This window comes from Oryza glaberrima, chromosome 12, assembly GCF_000147395.1.
Source record: "Oryza glaberrima chromosome 12, OglaRS2, whole genome shotgun sequence".
In the NCBI taxonomy this organism is placed as follows: domain Eukaryota; kingdom Viridiplantae; phylum Streptophyta; class Magnoliopsida; order Poales; family Poaceae; genus Oryza; species Oryza glaberrima.
The window spans coordinates 22,327,784-22,350,674 of NC_068337.1; the positions used below are offsets into that span (position 1 = coordinate 22,327,784).

Here is a 22,891-nt window from a genome sequence, read left to right on the forward strand (position 1 = left end):
TATTATAGGCCGATGCTGCCGTATATTGACCATGGCTAGTGAGCTTCCAAGATATTTGGTCGTCCTCATGTTCTGTCAACTCTATTGTCTGGATGGCGGTCCAAACCGTGACAAGTTGGTCAATCAGCTCTGTTGTCCAGCCCACGTCCGCTGGTAATCCCAGATCGAGCAGCCATTGATCTGATTGCAAGGCATGTTGGAGGGTACTATTCTTTTTCTTGGAGACCGCGTAGACTAGAGGTGCCACATCTTTCATCCTTCTCCCCTGCCACCAGGCTGACTCCCAAAAACTCACAGTCGCCCCATTTCCTATTGTTATGGATGTCGCTGCCGCGAAAAGGAGCTTATCGGTGTCATCGCACGGCGTACCAGAACCCACCCATGCTTTCTCCGGTGACTTCCATTCCTGCCAAAGCCATCGGAGGCGCAAAGCTCTCGCAAACTTCTCAAGGTTTAGGATTCCTAGACCTCCGGAACCAGTGGGTAGGCAGGTTCGGGTCCAGTTGATTTTGCATTTTTCACCCGTCAAGGCTTCTCCCCCCGCCCACAAAAACTTCCTTCTCTGCTTGTCAAGAGCCTCAAGAGACTCTTTTAACGCTTTTAGCCCTGTCAGGAGGAAAACAGGTTGTGAAGTGAGCACCGACTTCACTAGGGTGGAACGCCCTGCAAGCCCAATATGTCTTCCCCTCCACCCGGCTATGCGGTTCATCGATTTGTCGAAGAGAGGCTGCAGGTCTACTCTTCTTAGCCTTGCTGTGGTAAGAGGTAGTCCTAGATACTTCATCGGAAGATTTGCTCTAGTTACTGGTATGCCATCCAGGATGTCGTCAAGATCCAGGTTGTCACACCTGATTGGCACCACGTGGGACTTTTGCAGATTAGTGCATAACCCAGACACCTGCCCGAAGCGACGTAGAAGGTCGGTGAAAACTCGTACGTCCTCTTTTTGTGGGTTTATGAAGACTGCAGCATCGTCAGCGTACATGGATGTGCGGAAGCGAACAGCCCTTCCTCTCAGTTTACTTATCGCCCCTAGATCAGTGGCCTTGTCCAAAAGGCGCTGGAGTGGGTCAATTGCTAGAATGAAGAGCAATGGAGATAAGGGGTCGCCTTGTCGTAAGTCTTTTTCGTGCCTTATTGCCTCTCCCGGTGTACCATTTAGGATGATCTTGGAAGTGGAAGTTGATAGAAGGCCCGCAATCCATTCCCGCCACCTTTGTGGAAATCCTCTATTTTGAAGGAGCGTGAGGAGGTAGTCCCATCTGACTGAGTCAAAAGCCTTGGAGATGTCAAGTTTGAAGAGGAGGATCGACCTTATAGTCCTGTGATGTTTCCTGACCATGTTTCTGACGTACATGAAGTTGTCATGTATACTTCGTCCGCGAATGAAGGCACTTTGATTTGTCGGGATTAGCGAGTGCATCAGTGGTCGCAACCTGATGGCTAAGACCTTGGAGAAGAGCTTGGCAAAGCCATGAATCAGGCTAATCGGCCTTTAGTCTCTGATTCCCTCCACGCCGTCCTTTTTGGGGATGAGCACTACATTGGCGGAATTTAGGAGGTTAAAGTGTGTGTGCCTCATGTCGTGCAGAGCATTGAAGACGGCCACTACGTCGCTTTTGATAATGTCCCAACAGTGCTTGAAGAATTTCCCTGTGAACCCATCAGGTCCTGCTGCTTTGTCGACAGGCATTTCGCTTAACGCTTTGTGGATCTCTGTCTCTGTGAAGGGGTCGTCCAACCCAGAGAGGTCGATGGGGGTGAGCCCTAGAGACTGCCAGTTGAGATCACACTCTCTTGGCTCAGGTCTTCCTATGACTTGCCGGAAGTGTTCTGCAATGGTGTGTTCCTTTTCTGTGTGTGTGACAGCCCAGCCGTTCTGCTTCCTTAAGCGGAAGATGTGATTTTTCCTTTTTCTTGCATTTATCCTAGATGGAAGTATTTTGTATTGGCGTCCCCTTCTTTAATATTAGTTAAGCGCGTAGCTTGCTTCTTCCATGCTCTTTCGATGACCGCAAATCCGAGGAGTCTTCTTTTTAGGCCCAGTCTCAACCTGTACTCTGCCTGCGTTAACTCCCGGCGCTCCTGAGCTACATCAAGCCTCTGAATTATGTCGAGCGCCATGTGATACTTGATTTTTGCTTCTGAGCAGATGCCCTTTGCCCATCTCTTTAGGGACATTGCGGTTCGGCTCAATTTGTCTGCGAGGCGGTGGAAAGGCTCATGGTGCATGGTGCTCTGGTTCCATGTGGTGTCCAAAGGTAAGGTCCCATTCCTCATTACAGAAGAATCTGTCTAGCCTCACCAAGGTTGGTCGGCGTCTCTCATTGCTCCAGGTGAAGTTCCTGTTTTGGGGATGGATTTCTTTTAGTTCACAGTGGTTCAAAGCTGCTCTGAAACGACTCATGCGCCTAAGGTTGATGTTGTTGTTGTTTTTGTCGCTTGCTCTATAGATCATGTTGAAATCGCCGAGAAGGAGCCACGATTCGCTATCGTGCGGCTTTAAACGCCTGATCTGCCGTAGGAACACATCTTTTTCTCTCTGCCTCGTAGGCCCATAGATTGTTGTCAAGAGAAAAGACTCGGAGCTGTGCAGCAGGGTAACTCTGGCTGTCAATGAGTAGCGGCGCAGCTTAACGTCATTGATGCCAATTGAGCTAGAATTCCAGAGTAGCAAGATTCCTCCTCTTGTCCCCCTTGCCGGTTTAATGGAGTAGCTGTCCAATTTGTAACCTCCCAAGTATCTTGCTAGGCTGTCATCCATTGCCCTTGGCTTTGTTTCCTGAAAGCAGGCGATACTGCACGTCGTTTCCGCTAACAGCTCATGCACCGCACTGCATTTAGCCGGTGAGTTCAACCCACGTACATTCCAGGAAAGAAAGTCAACGTTTTGTGTTATCGTAGGAGGCGATTCGCTCTTGGACTTTGCCTGTTGACAACAGCCAGGGAGTTGTGGGGTGTGCAAACATCAAACCAACGTGGCCAGAACAACGTGACAGTTTGCTCTGAATAAGCATGGCAGTTGGAGTTGGAGCAGTAGCGCACATTGCATCACGTAGCAGCACACAATTGCAGCACATAGCAGCACACATTGCAGCACCTAGCAGCTCACATTTGCGGCACATAGCAGCGCACATTGCAGCACATAGCAGCACACATTTGCAGGGGAAATTCATCGCAAAGTCAGTAGATGGAAGTAGAAGAAGTGGCGGCAGTAGGCAGCCCGGTTCATCATGAATACGACAGCAAATTTCGACTTTAGGCGTACAGTCTCGCAACGTCGAAGGCACCTTAGGGTGCAGCAAAATAAATACAAGGCAACATATCCAGCTCAACGACATAAGAAGAGATGGGCGACGATACATGCAAGTAGATTAGCTCGCTCAGGTCATAGCCATGGGTCTAGGCCACAGCTTCCTCGACCTCATCGGCGAGGTCGGCTATGCCCTCTCCCACCACTGCAAGGAGGGCCTCCTCCAGTGGCTGCTCGTCGAAGTCGTCGTCGCCGAAGTCGAGGTCGAAGATCAAGGTGAGCGCCGCAATCGTGTGCGGCGGTAGCGGCCCATCGAACATTGCCACATACTCGGCAAGCACCTCATCAAGGGATGTGTCCGAGCGCAGCAGCCCAAGCCTCTTCATCAGAACGCGGTTGCACTTTTGCATCGGCGGCATCGACGGTTTCCCTGCAAGTCTCAAGCTGCGACGAGGATTAGAACATAAAAGTTCATATTTCTGTCCACGGCGTGCTGTGCGGCGAGTCTTGACCGATGCAGGTCGACGCTGTCGTGGCGGTGGTGATGCTGAGATACTACTTAATTATACTTGATGATTACTCACACTATGTTTGGACGTTCCCCCTTCGCCTCAAATCTGACACGTTTGCCACTCTAACTCACTTTTTTGCCTATGTTCGCAGTCAGTTTGGCGCTGCTGTAAAAGCTATCCAGTGCGACAATGGTCGGGAGTTTGATAACTCTACCTCCCGCTCCTTCTTCCTCACCAACGGCATACATCTCCGCATGTCTTGCCCATATACCTCATCTCAGAATGGGCGGGCTGAGCGCATGATCGCACCATTAACAATGCGGTTCGCTCTCTGCTCTTCCAGGCTTGCATGCCCCCTTCGTATTGGGTTGAAGCTTTACACGTTGCTACACATGTTCTCAACATCCTACCCACCAAAACCCTTCAATCCTCCACACCACACTCTGTCCTATTTGGTAACCAGCCCACTTATGACCATCTTCGTGTCTTTGGCTACGCCTGTTATCCTAACCTCTCCGCCACAGCCACCCACAAGCTTGCACCCCGCTCCTCCTTGTGTATCTTCCTTGGCTACTCCTCCAACCATAAAGGATACCGCTGCCTTGACCTTCAGTCCAATTGTGTTCACATCTCTCGACACGTCGTATTTGATGAGCACTCATTCCCTTTCTCCCAGCAGCCCTCTCCTCCCAATCCGGCGGCTCTTGATTTTCTAACTAATGATGCTAATCCAGTGCCCAGTTCTATCGGTGCACCTCTATCTTTATTTCCTACAGGTGCTTCTGCTGGTGTTCCTGCACGGCCACGTGCGGCCCCTACTATCGGCATGCCATCAGCGCCCAGCGCGGACTGTCCTCGTGTGGCATCCAGCGCAGGCACAGCCGTCGAGACAGCAGCTGCCACTCTGGTGCCTAGCACGATTTCTCTAGTCAGACCAGGTGCCCAGGCCGTTTCCTCTGCGCCTGTTGCTGTTGAAGCTCCAAGCACCCTGCCTACCACTTCTGCTGCTGCAGCCCCACGCGCTGCTGCAGCCCCGAGCGGGCCTGCTGCAGCCCCCGGCACCTCGGCTTCTCCTGCTGCTACTACAGCCCCGGGCAGGCCCCGACCGCTGCTGGTCTACTCGCGGCGTGAGGCAGCAGCCCCTCCTTAGCGACCAGCTGCCCCTAGCACGTTGGCTCTGCCCAAGGGTGCCGTATCAGTACAGCCCATCACCAACAACCACGACATGACGACGCACGCCAAAGCTGGTCACCGGTTTCCCAGTGTCTACAACAGCACAACACTGTCACCGGTGCCCCGTACCTTTCGTGGCACCCTTGCCAATCCCAATTGGCGGGCCGCCATGGAAGAGGAGTTCTCTGCCCTCCTTCAGAACAACACATGGAAGCTTGTCCCTTGACCGACTCAAGTCAATATTGTCATCGGCAAATGGATTTTCAAGCACAAGTTCAGGGCTGACGGGTCTCTCGAGCGCTACAAGGCTCGATGGGTCCTCCGTGGTTTCACTCAGCGTCCTGGGATCGACTTTGACGAGACATTCAGTCCTGTTGTCAAGCTCGGACAGTGCTCTCACTCGCCCTCTCCCGCGGCTGGCCAGTTCACCAGCTCGACGTAAACAATGCCTTTCTTCACGGGACCCTGTCTGAGACCGTCTTTGCTGAACAGCCTGCTGGTTTTGAGGATCCCACCCATCCCGGATATGTCTGTCGCCTCAACAAGTCACTCTATGGCCTCAAGCAGGCTCCTCGGGCATGGTACAGTCGCTTCGCCACTTTTATTCTCTCACTTGGCTTTGTGAATGCGAAGGCAGACACCTCCCTATTTGTCTACCATCATGGCACCGACACAGCATACTTGCTGCTCTATGTGGACGACATTGTACTCACTGCCTCCTCCATGGCTGTTCTCCGTCGCATCATCTCTGCACTACAGCATGAGTTTAACATGAAGGACCTCGGCAAGTTGCACCATTTTCTTGGGATGCAAGTTCAGCACCGTAATGGCTGCCTGTTCTTGTCTCAGCAACAATACATGATGGAGATCCTTGATCGGGCTGGTATGGCTGAATGCAAACCCTGCTCTACTCCAGTCGACACCAATCAGAAGCTCTCTGCCGTCACTGGCGACCCAGTTCAAGATCCCTCTGATTTTCGCAGCCTGGCTGGTGCCCTTCAGTACCTCACTTTCACTCATCCGGATATTGCTTATGCTGTTCAGCAAGTGTGTCTCCACATGCATGACCCACGGGAACCTCACTTGGCTGCCCTCAAGCGGATCCTTTGGTATGTTCGAGGTACTCTCCATTTGGGTTTGGTGCTCCGTCCCACAGCACAGCATGAGCTGATCGCCTACTCTGATGCCGACTGGGCCGGTTGCCCGGATACTCGCAAGTCCACTTCTGGCTATGCGGTCTTCCTTGGTGACAACCTCATCTCCTGGTCTTCCAAGCGCCAGAACACCGTGTCCCGATCCAGTGCCGAAGCTGAATATCGTGCCGTTGCCAACGCCGTTGCAGAAGCTTCCTGGCTGCGCCAACTCCTCAGTGAGTTACAGTCCCCCCTGCAGCGCGCTACACTGGTCTACTGTGACAATATCAGTGCCGTCTACATGTCCGCCAACCCAGTCCAGCATCAGCGCACCAAACACATTGAGATTAACCTCCATTTTGTCCGGGAACATGTTGCCCTTGGTGCTGTTCGAGTTCTCCATGTTCCAACCACCTCTCAGTATGCCGACATCTTCACCAAAGGACTGCCATCCTCCCTCTTCACTGAGTTTAGAACCAGTCTGAACGTCCGCTGCACCGATGCTCAGACTGCGGGGGGGGGGGGGGGGGGGGGGGGGGGTGGGGTTAGCAAGTTATACTTGTCTCCTAGACTATTGTACCTGCGCCTTGGGCTCTGGCTGCAGCCATGCGCCAGCCTAGGCACTTGTGCTGTTTAGTGTGTGTGTTAATTAGGCCTGGGACTTCCTAGCTTGTGTTCACACCTTGAACCCTTGAAGTCCCCTGCCTATATAATGTAATCTCCTCTAAACTGTGATTCAATCTAATACAATACAGAGTCTTCCTCACTTACACTTTGAAATATATAGAAGCGAAATTCTGATACACCAGTTTCTAAAGTGATATACATAGCATTCATCATGTATGTTTTAATATGACAAAATCATCCCTGTCATGTTTTCCAAAACTTTTGTTGAGTACATCATAAGAGATGAGAATATCAGGAGATAGTTTTTAGCATTTCTCACATAGTTTAAATTGCATTTATTGTAGAAACCTTGCCTGATCCAAATGTATTGTATATTTGACACCTTGTATAGTTTTGTTGGAACCAGAGACAAGGCCACCTTGATATTTATGGCAGAAAGCCCTGGCTGATTCTCTACTTGATTTGGCCTTGGCTGGTTCTGGCCTGACCGGTGACCGGTCATGCTCAATTCTCTTCACTCAATTTGACAGGCAGGAATCCAGGATGCAGGAGAATCTTCCCCAGGATACCAAACCAGAGCAGAGTCTGTGTCTTCACTGGACTAGGAGGGTTTACAGAGTGCAGTTCATGTCATTGCTTTTCTCTCCTTTAATTAGTCCCACTCTTTCATTCACAATGGGTTATAATGCGCCTAAAGATATATTTAGCTTCAAGTTTTATGTGAGTACCTTGTAATATTTGGGTTGCACCCTAATATCTGAAATCACCACCAATGTTGAAACATTGCTTTGGAGTTAGTGGTCTTATGGAGACTGAATTTCTCGAGAAAATCCTGGTAATGTCTTGTTCTGATCTCTGTTATTGTCTTGCTGTTCAGGTGTCAGCTGCACTACAAGAAACTGACAAAGTCTACTACAACATTCTTTAAATATTGCTGTTCTTTTTTATCTCCTTTTACTTTGTAGAAAAGGGAAATGATTCTAGCATATGTCAGCAGATTCCTTGCAGCCTTTGGTGTTTAATACTAAAAATTAAATATGCCATGACTTTATCCACACCTATCTGAGCTGTTTTTTCATGTGAGTTTCCTTTTCAAGAAAAGATAAGCTGCCAGCCTCTGGAGTCTGGTTCATGTGTGAAATAGTAACACACATTGTGCTTCACAGAAATGCAAGTACAGTACTCACAAGTACAAGAAGTATGGTGTTTTGGTGTGCCCTTCCCTATATATGTGCCTAGGGAAGATTCTCACAAGTACAGATTCGTCGGCACTGAGGCTGCTTCCCTTCAGAAGTATCAAGCATTAGCTTGCAGGACTTCCAGAGGTAAGAGATCTCTTGTCTAGTGTCTTAGTGATCTTTAGATCATGCAATGAGGACTACCTTGCATGCATGCATGCATCCTAGTGGACAACTTGCTGTTTTCTCAACACATGATTCATGCAAACTCAGAAATATGCATTCTCTTCTGAGATAGCTTATGATTTGAATGATAGTATATTAGTACTTCTAACTTTATTTGAAATGCATATAACTTTCAGACCCTTTCGATTTGTTTAATTTTAATCCACAAAAACACAAGTTGAGGCTATCGTAGGTTGGAAGATCAGATACCGTTAGGTTTTCTTTCTTTCTAGTTGAGTTTGACATTAACTTGGAAACTTTTGTAGATCGACTTGTGCCATATAGCTACATAGTTTTTGCCTACTTACCATTGCAAATGACAGGGGATATGAAGTTCATGCTCAGGCAACCACTTTAGTTCTTGAAACTAGTGCAAAAATACTAAAAAAGGTTAAGAACTTGGAATGCAATCCTAGATACGAATTTAGGGATCCGATCATTGTAAAGAACTTCTGCAAATTCGTTTCCACTATATACGGAAGTACAAACTTTGTTATACACCATCTTGACATCTTGGATTAGATTATCATCTTTGTTATTTCTGCCTGTTACTTGCTAAGCTTGCACATAAGGGTTATCGTTTGATGTTTCTGTAACAACTTCATCTTATGAAACATTGCAGGAACAATCACATGATGAGAAAATCTTTCACAACATGCAAGGAATGTATTTTTTTACCATTACTGGAACCTCATGGGTGATCAAAAAAGGAGTTTCATCAATGTTATGATTGGTGATTTTGTGGTAAGACCTAGTAACTGTTTTTCCCTTGATACTTGGATGATCATACCTTTCTGTCCTAATGGCCTTCATGAGCCATGAGGTGCACTCTAAATTGGATGTTGGTCTTATTTGGCTATTCCTGCAGGCAGTACCAACAAAATTTGCAAACTTTATCAGAGGGCAGATATCTGAAGTAGTCAAGCTAGAGGTGCCAAATGGTAAAACATATGATGTTCAGGTTGCCAAGGAACATAACGAGCTGGTCCTTCGATCTGGATGGGGGGCATTTGCTAGAGATTATGAGCTCAAACAGTGTGATATATTAGTGTTCACATACAGTGGGAGCTCTCGCTTCAAAGTTCGAATCTTCAATCCAAGTGGTTGTGAGAAAGAGTTATCCTGCGTCATGATGAACAACACTCCTTGTGGCCATGAAGGGAGCATGTCTTATCATGACAACCATTTGCAATCACCAAGTGAAAGGTTGGTGAAAAGCATTTTGTTTTCCAAGAAGCAACATTCTGTGGAACTCTATTATGTCATATACTTAACTATCTACAATTATAAATTAGCAAAAATACTACTCCCTCCATTCTTTTTTGTTTGACGTTGGTTAGCTCAAAATTGAACCAACCATTGTCAAACATTTGGAGAAGGAGGTACTTCCCCCGTTTCAGGTTATAAGACTTTCTATATGTTAATGAATTCATTAACATATATATGAATGTGAGCAACGCTAGAAAATCTTCTAACCTAAAATGGAGGTAGTAGTATTTTTAAGTGCAACTTGCCACATAGTTGCATGCCTCCACTTATTTCATTATTTCATGATAACCATTGGTTATGTGTACACAGCTGTGGATGGATTTGATTAAGAGCCTCTCTTAAAAAAATCATCTCAATTAACAAAGTCTTTTCACAGCAGGAGCATGTCTCATACAGTATGCATGGAGTGTACTGCAAGTTGTTATTGGCACAACATGAATAAAAGGCGTTTCTTCGTTGTTATGATGGATGTGGGTGATTTCCAAAAAGAACTGGTTAGGCCTTGTCATTTACGCTGTTAATGAGCACCAAGATATATCTTATATACTTGTTATGATATTCATTTTGGGGAATTTGAGAAACTGGGTTAGCAATTTGGTAATCTGATAGTTCTAAAACATTTTTTTTTTTGCTAGGAAGAAGTTGCATTAATCAGAAATAGAACCCATACATTAATTCTTGATGGATTAGGATACGCCTGTGCTTACATGACCAAACCAAAAGGCTATCTAAAGCCCCCACATGACCCACATTAGCAAGTTCATGACTAACTCTATTTTGATCATCAAGTAATCCTCTGAATTTTAATTGTCGTTCCTCCAGACAGCAATCCTCATGTTCCAGTATTCAGGAACAATAGATACGACTGTTCCCTGTCCTTGCTCTTGCAGCTCTTTATTATTCAATATATCGCTGCCACCTCACAGTCCGTTTCAAGAATTATCTGGAGTAGACTCCACTAGCTTGCTAGTTTCAGATCCTACCAACATGCAACAGTTCTGCCTCCGGTGCTCCTGGACAAACCCGAAGCGCCTTGCAAAGCCATCATTAGCCATAGCTTCACTGAGCCATCAACATTTAGCATTTGACAAGTAGTCTGAGAAACAAAAATCATGTAAACTCTTAGCTACTGAATTCAGCAGCACAGACTGGTTGAACCAAAAAAGGGAAAAAAAAATGATAAAACAGGACACGGTGTATGTTTATTCTAAAGATAGAGAATGACACTTTGAAGGTAGAATCCTTCTTCCCCGCAAAAAAAAAAAAGGAAAAAAAAGAAGAAGGTAGAATCCTTCTTCTTTTTTCCCCTGTTTCATGAGGCTTTGATTTGTTCCTAAGAACAAAGTGGACTTCAGTCCTGCTCACAAATTATGTCTGTACAGCATTCTTCATTTCTTCTGTAGGTTGTGTTCTTATGTAAACGGAATGTTTCATTTTTTTTGTTCCTACAGACCATACTGAAAATGTTTGCAAAGAATGTCCAAGGTCTGATTTCTGGAGTAGCCAAACTAGAAGTTCCAGATGGCAAAACATATGATGTTGAGATATCTAAGGAACATAATGAGCTAGTATTTCGATCTGGATGGGAGGTGTTTGCCATTGCTTATGAACTCGAACAGGGTGATATCTTGGCTTTTGGTTACAGTGGGAACTCCCACTTCAAAGTTCAGATATTTAATCCAAGTAATTGTGAGAAAGAGTTATCCTGTGTTGTGATGAACAGGAGCATCTCTGATGATAACCATCGACAATCACCCAGAAGGGAAAGGTTGGTATAAATGTTGAAGGGGTAGATTTAGTTACCTATTGTGCATTCTTAGAAGCATATTTTTGTCTGCTCATCATTTTCTTATTTCTATATGTACCATTATAAATTCCCAACATTGCTGAAGTTTATTTTGAAGTGTTATTTATCTTTGCCTCAGTACTTGTTTATGTACTGCTATAATCACAATTTGGTTATTCATATTGAACTTCTCAGTGTGGTTCTCTCTGTAAAAAAAGCTTTCAATGTGTTAACTATGTGAGGGTGACGCGTGCATGCATATGCTTATGGACTTCTTTCCGATGTTCACGAAGAATTTCATCATAATAAGCATTGTAAATGTGGATACAGGATGAACAAGCCTAGCACAACATGCATGGACTGCATTACAAATCATTATTGGCTCCATATGGATGACAGGGAAAGATATTTCTTTAAGGTTATGATGAGTGTGAGTGATATCAAGGATGAACTGGTAAGATCACATCTATTATTCTGTTCTTGTACACAAAATTTATATTTTAGATTGCTTATTTTGGAAAAGTTGGTAACCTTGATTCCTTGAGGTTGGGAGTACGACAGTCAGTTTTGATTACTGATAACCATGCTTGATTAAAATTCATCAATGCACAAAGCATGTCAGAATAACCATATCTATTTCGATATTTGACAATAGAAAGCATGCAGGCACTTGGTTTTCTAGTGAAACTAGTAGCACAGGCCTGTTTTTTTCCTATATATATAAAAGAAGGAACTTTAGGCATGATGGCGAACCCTTCTTTTTTGATAACAAGGACAGTGGGCCCATTAGAATTGATTGTGTTTACAGGGACTTGTATAAAAGCTCTCTTTTGTTTATTACCATAGGCTATACCGAAAAAGTTTGCGGCCAATGTCAGAGGGAAGATACCTGAACAAGTCAGACTAGAAGTGTCAGATGGTAAAATGTATAATGTTCAAGTTACTGAGGAACAGGATGAGCTGGTCCTTCGATCTGGATGGGCAAATTTTTCCAGTACTTACCAACTTAAACATGGTGATCTCTTGGTGTTCATACATAGTGGGCACTCCCACTTCAAAGTTCTAATATTTGATCCAAGTTGTACCGAGAAAGAGTTCTCCTGTGTTGTGACGGACAACACTAGTCATGTGCATGAGAGGAGCATTTCTCATGATAATCATTTGCAATCACCAAGGAGTGAAATCTTGGGAAAGAATTATAGTCTTTGCTCTAGTAGGAAACGGTCAAGGATGAATCCAGCAGACTATCCTTCACAGAGACCAGGTAAACATTTGAAGTGTACAATCTACATTTGCAACATTGCTTACATTGCCTACGTGTACCAAAATTTACATGGTTGGTGTACTGCAGACGTCCCATCTTCTGAAGACATTAAGGATCCCATGAGTTCAGGTGGCCTCCAGAAGTCAAAAAAGTCTTGCTATGTCTTACCAATGTTGTACAATATGACTAGTGCACAAGAGGCAGAAGTTCTCGCTCTTGAGAAGAAAATTCAACCTCAAATTCCACTGTACATCACAGCTATGGACAAGACAAGTGTGGCAAGTGGATCACTGGTATGTTTTTTATTTTTTTTGTATTCGGTATGGTGCAACTTTTTGCTAGTTTGAACTTTGCTAAATTTTGGTGTTCTGCTCTAGTCAAGAAAAAAAAGAGAGAAAAACTCAGGTTACATTTAGGACTTAATTAGTGTTAGTTGAGTCTTGAGTCCTTCAAATATACTAATGAAAGCTTGTAAAATAATATATTCCTGATCATTTGTATAGGTCTTCTCTAAGGATTATGCTGTCAGATACCTTCTTGACCAAAATAGGACCATCAAACTATGTCAATCTGGCGGTAGCAAGACATGGGACATCAGTTTGGACATGGACACTGATGATCTATATGCCCTCTCTACTGGCTGGTTGGACTTCTTTCGCGGCAATCTGTTGCAAGAAGGTGACATCTGTGTATTTGAAGCTTCAATGAGCAAGAGAGGAGTGGCATTAACATTTCATCCTTTCAAAGAAAGCCATTGCCCAAAGTCATCAGGTTATCTATATAGAATTTGGAATAGCCTAGATTTTATTTTCTATGAGCGCATCTCTTTCTTTTTTTTTTTCCGTTGACAGCACATTTCTGACTGACGTCCATGTTTTTGATTGGGTCTTCTCTGCAGAATATACCCTTTCCACCAAGAGTCCTACACGTAGAGTTCCTAAGCGGGACTATTTTGCAACAAATCTTACTAATCTAACTGATCAACAAGAGAGGAAGGTTAAAAACAAAATAAAATCTATACAGTCTGATATCCCCATTTTCTTGTCTGTCATGCGCAGTTCCAACTGTACCCGTCAAAGTTCTCTGGTGAGTCATCATTGAATTTGTTTGAAATTTTATTCCTGTTGATTTGCAAGTTGGAACATTTAAAATCATGCATGAAATGGGCAGCAAAATTCGCAACCTTTTCCTTTACTCATATTATCAGGGAAACTTACATTTTCCATATATTCAGTGCTTCAGCGTGAAATACGCATCAAAGTATCTCCCACATAAAGACCAAAATATGAGGCTGCGGCTGCCGGAGACGAAATATAAGTGCAAAGCTGCGTTACATATCGACACAAGCACCAATCTTCACAAGCTTCTCAAAGGCTGGGGGAAATTTGTCAACGATAACAAATTAGAAATACATGATATCTGCCTCTTCCAGCTTATGAAAAACAAGAAAAAGCTTACAATGACCGTCCATATCATTCGAAAAGGCGAGTGCAGTTGATCCATATGTTGCTGCTGATCTGGGTGTTTTTGTAATAAAGGTGGTGCTTTTGTACTAGAAACGCCATGCTTGTGGATAGGGTACTGGTGTTCCCTCTCTTTCGAATTACCTGCAACAAACTATTAATGTGCCGAACCTTCTAGTTTTAAGAACTTACAGTAAATGGTTATGATGTTGCTTCCTGGCCAGTTTGGATGTGTGAATTTTATTCGCTTTAATTTATTCTGAATTCTGACTATTTCAAGAAACACTAAAGTGGACACTTAGGAATCATATATGAAGTTCAGAATAAACTTAATATTTATTACTCTTAGGTAATGATACCTGATCAATGGGCTTGCAACTTCACTATTGCAGCTAAGGTTGCTAGACTGAAAAGGTGGTTTTGTGCAATTTAAAACTGGTATTTTATTCTATTAGGTTCAACCTGTTTATGTCTTTTAGAACTAGAACTGCCCAGTTGGGTTTAAAATTTTAGCAAGTATCTGTATTTATCTTGTGTCAACAATAGTCGTCTATAGTCTCAGTTTCAGTGTGGTGTTGTGCAACTTAACCTTTCTTGTCATCTGCTCCCTTTTTATGTTCAAGTTTTTCTGCCAGGATGATGATCTGGAAATTGAGTGCCTCAATAACTTTGATCTGAAGAAGCATCATCAAACTGTTTCTATTTCTGTGAGCACATTTATTCGTCTTTGTTTAATGTACTCCTGAAATCTGTGTCTGCCCTAGCATTGGTCTATAACACTAGTTTCTTCAGTAATGATGTTGTGTATCAATGATACAGAAAGTATGCAACAGCATGCAATTATGCTTGTGGAAACTTGATGAATCAGATGAAGATAACTAACTAGAAATTTGAGCTGAATAATGCAACCTTTTGGTTACACAGGGGTTTGTACTGATCCAAAACTCCAAATGTATTTCTTATTCAAATATTCCAATCTAGAATTGTTTTTACTTCTGTTGGACAAGAATCATACTTGATGCCTGTGGCAGAAAGGTCCTGGGCTCCTGGCTGATTCTCATCAACCAGAGATGCAGAAAGATCTTGTCGAGGATACCAATGCAGTGCAGTATCAGTGTCTTCACTGGACTAGTGTTGAAGCCTGTTGCTTTCCTTTCCCTTGTTGATCAGTTCTACTCGTTTTCTTCACAATGGATTTTAAATTGACAAAAATAAACCTTGACATGTAATATCCAGTTGTTAGCTGTGCCACAAGATACTAACAAAAATCTACTACAACATTCTTCAAACATTGCTGGCTGCCCTTTCTTATCTCAGACTTGCTGAAAAAAAGAAGAAATGATACTACCAGTTATGTCAGTAGATTCTTTGCAGTTGCTACTCAAAAGACAAAAGTTCCCAGTAGTAATAATGTTATGCTTCTCTTGGCATCTACTACTATCAGAATGGATTTCTAGGTCAGGCTTTTTTCAACAATGGATATATGCTGTCAGCCATTGGTCAGAGAGTGTCACATGGCAAAGCACATCATGATTGGTTGATGCCCTGTCAGGTCTATATCTATTGCCGGTGCTTGGACATGGTTGCATTGTGGCTGGCTTCTTCAGCTCTGCTGAAACATGGAAAATTAGCTCTTAGAGCAGATCGGCAAAGGTATGTCTCCTATCATTTTTCTTTCTGTTTTGATCTTTGGATCATGCAAATGAGGACTATCCAAAGATGCATGAGCCCTTAAATGCTTAACCTCCTACTGTCTTGGTGAATTATTTAGGGGGGCTTCTTTTAATTTAAAAGTACAGCCAAGTTATGTGTTGATACAACCAAGCTAGGTATTGATACGTGAACATTTATCCAAGATATGTATTGACAAATTGTTTTGGATAATTATGTATTCATGAATGATATTTTTCTTTGATAAATGAACAGCCAAACTATGCATTGACGCACTTTTAATCAATGGAGTCGGCTTGTGCCAACTCTGTTGAACGAGACACCTTTTGTGATTCAAATAGCATTTGGGGAGTTCTTTAGTATGCCATATTTGCTCTATACTTTGTTACCTACTAACTGTCATAAATTGGTGAATTACAAAACTTTTAGGGTTGTTTCCCACACACTTTCATGTATACCGTTATACACGAAATATTGCCTGTTGGTATGATGGTATCTGTGGCGAGCAACTGCATAGATTTTTAAACTCTCTAACAAGTTCATCTCAATTTACATGGTTGGAGTGGCCACAGGATGGAAAAATCTCACAGAGTCTGCAAGAATTGTGTTGCAAATCATTATTGGCTCCACATGGACAATCACGGAAAGAGTTTCATCAAGGTTATGATTACTGATTTCAAAAATGGAGTGGTAAGACTGCCAGTTATGCTATTCGTGTAGTCAAATATGTATCTTCTATAGTTTGATAATGTGCTGATCTTAATTCTTAAAATTGGAGACAGAAATTCAAAACTCAAATTTGCTTTTGAGTAGTTGTTATCGGTACCTATGTGTTTCATCACCATTTTAAGAAAGGAAATTACTGCAATTTTCATTCTCGACGTTACTGCAAATTATCTGTGGTTCATATATCCACAAAAAATAATTCTTTTATTCCTGCAGACTATACCAGCGAAGTTTGCACGCAATTTCGGAGGGCAGATGTCTGGAACAGTCAAACTCGAAACTCGCAATGGTAAAACATATGAAGTTCAAGTTGCCAAGGAACTAAACAATCTTGTCCTCCGATCTGGATGGGAAAGATTTGCCAGTGCTTATGAGCTTGAAAAGGGTGACATTTTGGTGTTCATATACAGTGGAAACTCCCACTTCAAAGTCTGGATTTATGATCCAAGTGCTTGTGAGAAAGAATTACCCTGTATCATAACGGAACAGCTTCCTCGTGTACAACAAAGGAGCATCTCTCATAATAATCATACTCAATTGAAAAGGAATGCAAAGTCAGCTAAGCTGTATGTTGATAGCTCTGGTCACAGTAAGGAAACTTCAGAGATAAATCCAGCAAACTCTCCTTCATGGAAACCAAGTAAATATTTTATTTACATTTCTAAATAACTGCACTGCCTTGTACTAAAATTCACACTGTTGGAATTACAAATATAGCTGAAAGGGTCCCATCTTCTGAAGAACTTGATGAACCCGTGGATTTGGCCAACGTCCAGAAGGCAACCAAGTCTTTCTATTCGTTACCAAGGATGTGCAATATGACCAGTGCACAAAAGGCAGAAGTAGATGCTCTTGAGAAGAGAATTAAACCTCAAATTCCATTTTACATCACAGTCATGGACAAAGCAAGTGCGACTGACGGATTACTGGTATGTTTTAAATTTATGTTGTGTACTCAGCAGGTGAAATTTTTGTTGATTTGAATTTTCTAAAACATTTGTGTTCGTTAGGACCTGTTTGATAAGTGCAACTTGTGTCTTGAATTATTCATCTGTACTAATGATTAATGAAAGCTTGTAAAAAATGATATAGTCCTGAATCATTTGGAATAGGCCATCTCGAAGGATTATGCTGTCAGTTACCTTCTTGACAAAAATGAGACCATCAAACTATGTCATTCTGGTCGTAGCATGACATGGGATATCAGTTTGGACATTGACACTGATGATCAGTATGCCCTTTCAACTGGTTGGTTGGACTTCATTCGCAACAATCATTTGCAAGAAGGTGATATCTGCGTATTCGAAGCATCAAAAAACAAGAGGGGAGTTGCATTGATATTTCATCCTTTGAAGCAGAGCCATCACCCAAAACCGCCAGGTTATATATTTCGTGTTTGGAATACCCTTGAGATATTTAATTAATCTTTGGAGCACATTCTGAGTTTCTGACTAATGACCAATTTGTGAATGTTTTTTTTTCCAGGATGTGTTCCTTCCACCAAGTTTCCTAGGCATGGAGTTAGTAAGCCTAACTACATTGTGTCAAGATTTACCACTCTATCTGGTCAGCTTAAAATAAAAGTGGAAGCCAAAGTACAAGCTATTCAATCCGAAATCCCCATTTTTGTAGCTGTCATGCGGGAAAGCTTCATTAGAGGCAGGTCAAGATATATGGTGAGTTAGAATCGCTATTTTACAAAGTAAAAAATAAATATAAAGTTAAAAGCCAAGTTTATTCTCTGCTGATTCAGAAAATCATAGAGGAGAAAGTTCTCACTGGTTTCCTGTCATACTTGCTACTGTTTTGCTTATACTATTACTTACATTTTCCATATGCAATCTCTGTTACTATTTTGCTTGTATTTCTACTTACATTTTCCATATGCAATCAGTGCTTCAGTGCAAAATATGCTGCCAAATATCTCCCACGGGAGAAGAACAAAATTATGAGGCTTCGACTGCCCAATAAGAGCTACAAGTATAAGGCTGTATTCAAGATCAATAACAAAGTTCATAAACTTGGTGGAGGATGGGGGAAATTTGTCGATGACAACAAAATAAAACTAGGTGATATCTGCCTCTTCCAGCTCATGAAAAACAAGAAGAAGCTCATGATGATGGTCCATATCATCCGAAAATCTGAGTTCTGCTGATCCATCTTTTGATGTTGGTGATGTTGCCCTTTTGTAAATAGTTAATGGCAGTGCTTTTGAGTTAGAAATGGTAATGCTTGTAGCTAGTTTATCCAGTCTGAATGCTATGAAGGATGAACTTTCATGAACCTATATAAGTATATATCATTACCGAGATATGGATTGGGATCAAGTGCAGTCCCAACTACAATTTCTAGCCCAGTGCCTAAATAAGACGATAGTCAAACGTTAGACATAGAAACCCGCAACTGCATTTAAGATGGGACGGAGGGAGTATTCCTTTAAAGAAAATCTCCTAGCACCCAAGGAAGATTTTTAGGCCCTGTCGAAACACTGTAGGATGGGATTTTTAGTAGCGTGTGAAATAAGAAATTATTATCGCATGATCAATTGAGTATTAACTATTACAAACATAAAAATGAATTTATTTGATGATTTTAAGAAACGTCTATATATAAAATATTTAGAAAAAAAATATGTCCATGAAAAACCAGATAGTAGCTCCTTTTATAAGGTAAAAAGAACAACGTCTTACCTAGGAGGTACAAGACTAAAGTACCCATTATTAGTAGAAAAGCTAATAGTATTAGATGATGGATAGGTAAAAAGTATTGGAAGAATAAAATTTCTTGATTTATGGATCGAGTGCAGGAAATGACATAGAAAATAATTTATTTAGAAATAAAGTAATTTATTTTGAGATAGAGGGAGCAAAAAAAATTATCCAATAGTACACATACGGTGAAACTTGGTCCGAGTGACCGAGCCTGGTGATTTGAAGCTTAAGGTAACGACTATTCTAGATTATTAAGCTAATATTTAATATTTAGTTAATCTCAAGTTATTCTGTTGAGAGTATATTTGCTTGGGTGATATTAATTTTACTTGATGTTTCTTTGACACATCTTGACAACAATTTGGTACTGCAAGGAGAAAAAAAAAGTTTTTTTTCCCTCTCGAAATAAATCTTACTAGTTATTCTTTTCAGCGTAAGTAATCAACTCTCATTCACTGTTTACTCCACTTACTGGTTGACTGCCAACTTTACCTCACTCCAAGACTTGGAAATCTCGATCCTAATGAACATACCAAGTTGGCCCCACTTGTCAGTGAGCAATGACCATGAGCACTAGCTCAGTGGATATAAGCAACCTGCTCATGTCAAATCACACATTAACCAGCACCAACCCCTCTCACCTCATAAAAACACTCCCCCTCGTTAACATCAAGGAGAAGAGATTATCAGCTTCACATTCACCGGAGAATGCAAGAAGAGAAAGGCAAGAACTGTCTTCTCTCTTCCTTGAGGTGTTCATGCCTTGCATCATCTGAGATGTAATGCGATGCAGGTATAGGTGATGGGTGAGAAGGGGTGTGAGAGTTGCAGAAAGTGGCAGGAGCACTACTACAGGGAGCACATGGATGTGAGCAGGATTCGTTTCTTCAGGCTCATGACAGGGGATTTTGCTCATGGCATTGTAAGTATCTTTTCTTCAGGTTTTTGTCATTTCAAGCTGTTAAAACTTGTGATTACTGAAAGGAAGATATGCAAATAAGCCATGGTGTTGGTAGGATATAGTGTGTGGGCTTCATATATTACTATGTTAAGAGTAGAGTTTGTATGTCAAAGTGGCATTGCAGAAAAGTATAATCATCCTGAAAGAATCAGTGTTTTTCTGCAATTCCGTTTTCAGACTTTCAGTACCTGCTAATTAGACACGGCATTCATCCGGCCAACTAAAAAAATCATATTGCAGTATCATCCAACAAAGTTTAAAATTGTGTTTTCATTTCAGAGCATACCTGAGAAGGTTGCAGAGATTTTCAGTGGCCAGATCACCAAAGGGTTCAACCTGAAATCACCCAGCGGCGAAACATGGCGTGTCGGCGTCGCAAAAGTTGCTGATGAGCTGATCCTCAAATCAGGATGGGAGGATTTTGCCAAGGCTCATGAATTGCAGGAGAATGACCTCCTGTTCTTCACTTGCAATGGCCATGGCAATGGCAGCTGTTCCTTTGATGTACTAATCTTTGATGCAAGTGGCTGTGAGAAAGTGTCTTGCTTCTTCACTGGTAAAAAGAACAGCTACATGTGCAAGAATTTCAACAGTATAGGCGGTCAGGTTGCTGGGCAATATCTTTCAAGTGATTCTGAAGATACTAGCACACCATCAGTTCTAATTGGATCGCCTCACAAGGCCTCTACTTCAAAGAAATTGAGTGGCAAGACCAAGACTAATCCAAGTAAGCAGTGTTTTAGAATGTTCTTTTGAGGATTTGATGTTGTGAAATAAGCCTGAAGCCAAAAATATGTTCTACTTATTCATTTTGTTAACAGATAAAGATTATGGAAATTTGTGAATTTTCAACAGGGAAGGAACCTGAAGATCCAAACTGTAGCCACTGGCATGTGATTGAGGAAAAGAATACTGATGATGATGAACATGCTGACTACCACTACACGAGGTTTGCCAATTACCTGACTGGCGAGGAACGAGATGAGATATTCAGTTTGGTATCCCTGCAACCAGGCAATCCTGTGTTTGTAGTTGTTCTGCAGACGGCGCATGTTCGTCGCAGGAACATCCTGGTCAGTCCAATTATTCAGCTGTTATGATCAAAACAAAAATCTCGTATACAACTTTTTGCGCGCTAACTTAGATCGTCATATAAAAGCGAAGAAATTTTCATGTAAAAAATCTTTATGTTTCACAAATAGTACTCTTTGAGCTGACTCCAGTTAATGTTGTCCATCCAGATCGTCCCCACTAGATTTGCAGCTGATCATCTTGAGAGAAAATCACATGACATCCTGCTGATAAGACCAAACAGAAAACAGAAGTGGTCTGTCAAATACTACTACCTTTCAAACACAACCAGGGGATTCAACTGCCATCGATGGATCAAGTTCATCCGCGAAAACAGGCTGCGAGAGGGAAATGTCTGCATCTTTGAGCTGATGAAAGGCGCAAGGCGACCGACCATGACTGTTCATGTCATTGGCAAGGCCGATAACCGGTTTGTTCTACTGGGCTAAGTTCCAGGCATCCTCCTCTGTTAAATTATATGTAGACTGTGGTAGTATTATATATGTAATGTGCAAATGTGGCGTCTGCAAGCATGTGTGTTTTATGTAGCAGTAAGAACTGAGCTGGAAGTAGCTGGTGGCACATTTGTATGATGCAGGTGATCTATGTGCCATGAGGCTAAACTCTCTTGTTATGTAAATATGGATCTACTACTACTACTAGAACCAGGTTTAAGATGTCAAATTTCCATTTCCTACTAACTTCAAGATATGCCTGTAAACCAGGTTTATAGGTGGAAATCCACTTACATGTGGGTCCTACATTTTTTTTTCTTACTAGGATGCCATGTCAGCTAAAACAGGCACCCACGCTGTTTTAGAATGTGATTTGGATGGTTTTGCGAAGACGAGGGATGAAGATTTCTGTTATTGCAATTTAAAGATGCTAATTAAACTCGACGTAAAGATGAGGTATGATAAGTAAACTTATCTCCCAATAAAATATATAGAGGCCCAATCTAGTTCCAGCCTACCTTTAACTCTGGCCCATCTATAAATACGTACAGTCCCATTTAGTCCATACCACATATAGTACGGAGTACATAGTAGTTATTAGTTGTTATAGGTTAACTTGAATTACAAATAAGATTTCTTTGCAATGAAAAAATTCAGATAAAATTTGCAGCGTTGTAACAAGATATTTTAAGATTTTAGGGGCCTAGGAAACATATCATGTCTTACTATAAAGTTATAACCCACTAATTCTAACTAAAACTCAAAATGCAAACATGCCACCTCATCATCCACTAGCAATAACTACATGCAAAACTTATGTAAGCATGCAACATCATCTATAATTTATTGAATTCTACCCATCAACATCCAATCATGTTTCTTCACATTATTTTTCACAATATTTTCAACATGTATATATATCCATCATTTTTATAATCCTTAGCATATATTCATCCATATAATCAAAGTGCGGGATATCATATTTCATTTACAATCTCATATCATATTTCATTTACAATCTCATACTGAGTGTACTAAATGCATTTCTCTACAAACATAATCTGACAAACCAGTTTTATTTGTTGTTAATAGCTAATACAATTTTTACTTTTAGCTCAATTATTAAAAAAATATTAAAAATTACTTAGGAATTTCCGCAGCAAAACACAGGGAATCAACTACTAGTTTTAGAAACACTTTGCTCTAGTGAAACTTGCTGTACGTATCAACTGCCGTCAAATTAATACAAAGCTTTGCAATAGATCCAAGGCTCGATGACCCCGGCCGGGCACTCATCGGTGGATCACACCATTACCATACTCTGAAATCGGACTTGGATCTTAAGTATCGGTTGAGAGAATCGGTACTATGAGATGTGAAATTCAAACTTAATATTTCTCACCTTCGGATCTT

At 42.0% G+C, this 22,891-nt stretch overlaps 3 protein-coding genes and 1 pseudogene across 3 annotated transcripts; all 4 read left to right on the forward strand.

Moving 5' to 3' along the window:
• Window positions 1–7,866: 7,866 nt before the first annotated feature.
• LOC127756405 (putative B3 domain-containing protein Os03g0621600) lies at window positions 7,867–11,148 on the forward strand (annotated as a pseudogene).
• Window positions 11,149–12,515: 1,367 nt separating this feature from the next.
• Window positions 12,516–13,918, forward strand: LOC127757992 (B3 domain-containing protein Os12g0591400-like). The gene is made up of 4 exons (XM_052283585.1): window positions 12,516–12,713; window positions 12,924–13,191; window positions 13,319–13,506; window positions 13,655–13,918. The coding sequence occupies exons 1-4, from the start codon at window positions 12,540–12,542 to the stop codon at window positions 13,916–13,918; spliced, it is 894 nt and encodes a 297-aa protein (XP_052139545.1). The 5' UTR covers window positions 12,516–12,539.
• A 1,544-nt stretch (window positions 13,919–15,462) lies between these two features.
• On the forward strand, window positions 15,463–18,589 carry LOC127757991 (B3 domain-containing protein LOC_Os12g40080). Its single transcript, XM_052283584.1, has 7 exons — window positions 15,463–15,536; window positions 16,127–16,244; window positions 16,497–16,920; window positions 16,998–17,209; window positions 17,393–17,660; window positions 17,766–17,956; window positions 18,175–18,589. The coding sequence occupies exons 1-7, from the start codon at window positions 15,463–15,465 to the stop codon at window positions 18,433–18,435; spliced, it is 1,548 nt and encodes a 515-aa protein (XP_052139544.1). The 3' UTR covers window positions 18,436–18,589.
• Window positions 18,590–19,793: 1,204 nt separating this feature from the next.
• Window positions 19,794–21,669, forward strand: LOC127758044 (B3 domain-containing protein LOC_Os12g40090). Its single transcript, XM_052283662.1, has 4 exons — window positions 19,794–19,913; window positions 20,232–20,687; window positions 20,792–21,025; window positions 21,194–21,669. The coding sequence occupies exons 1-4, from the start codon at window positions 19,794–19,796 to the stop codon at window positions 21,470–21,472; spliced, it is 1,089 nt and encodes a 362-aa protein (XP_052139622.1). The 3' UTR covers window positions 21,473–21,669.
• Window positions 21,670–22,891: the final 1,222 nt, after the last annotated feature.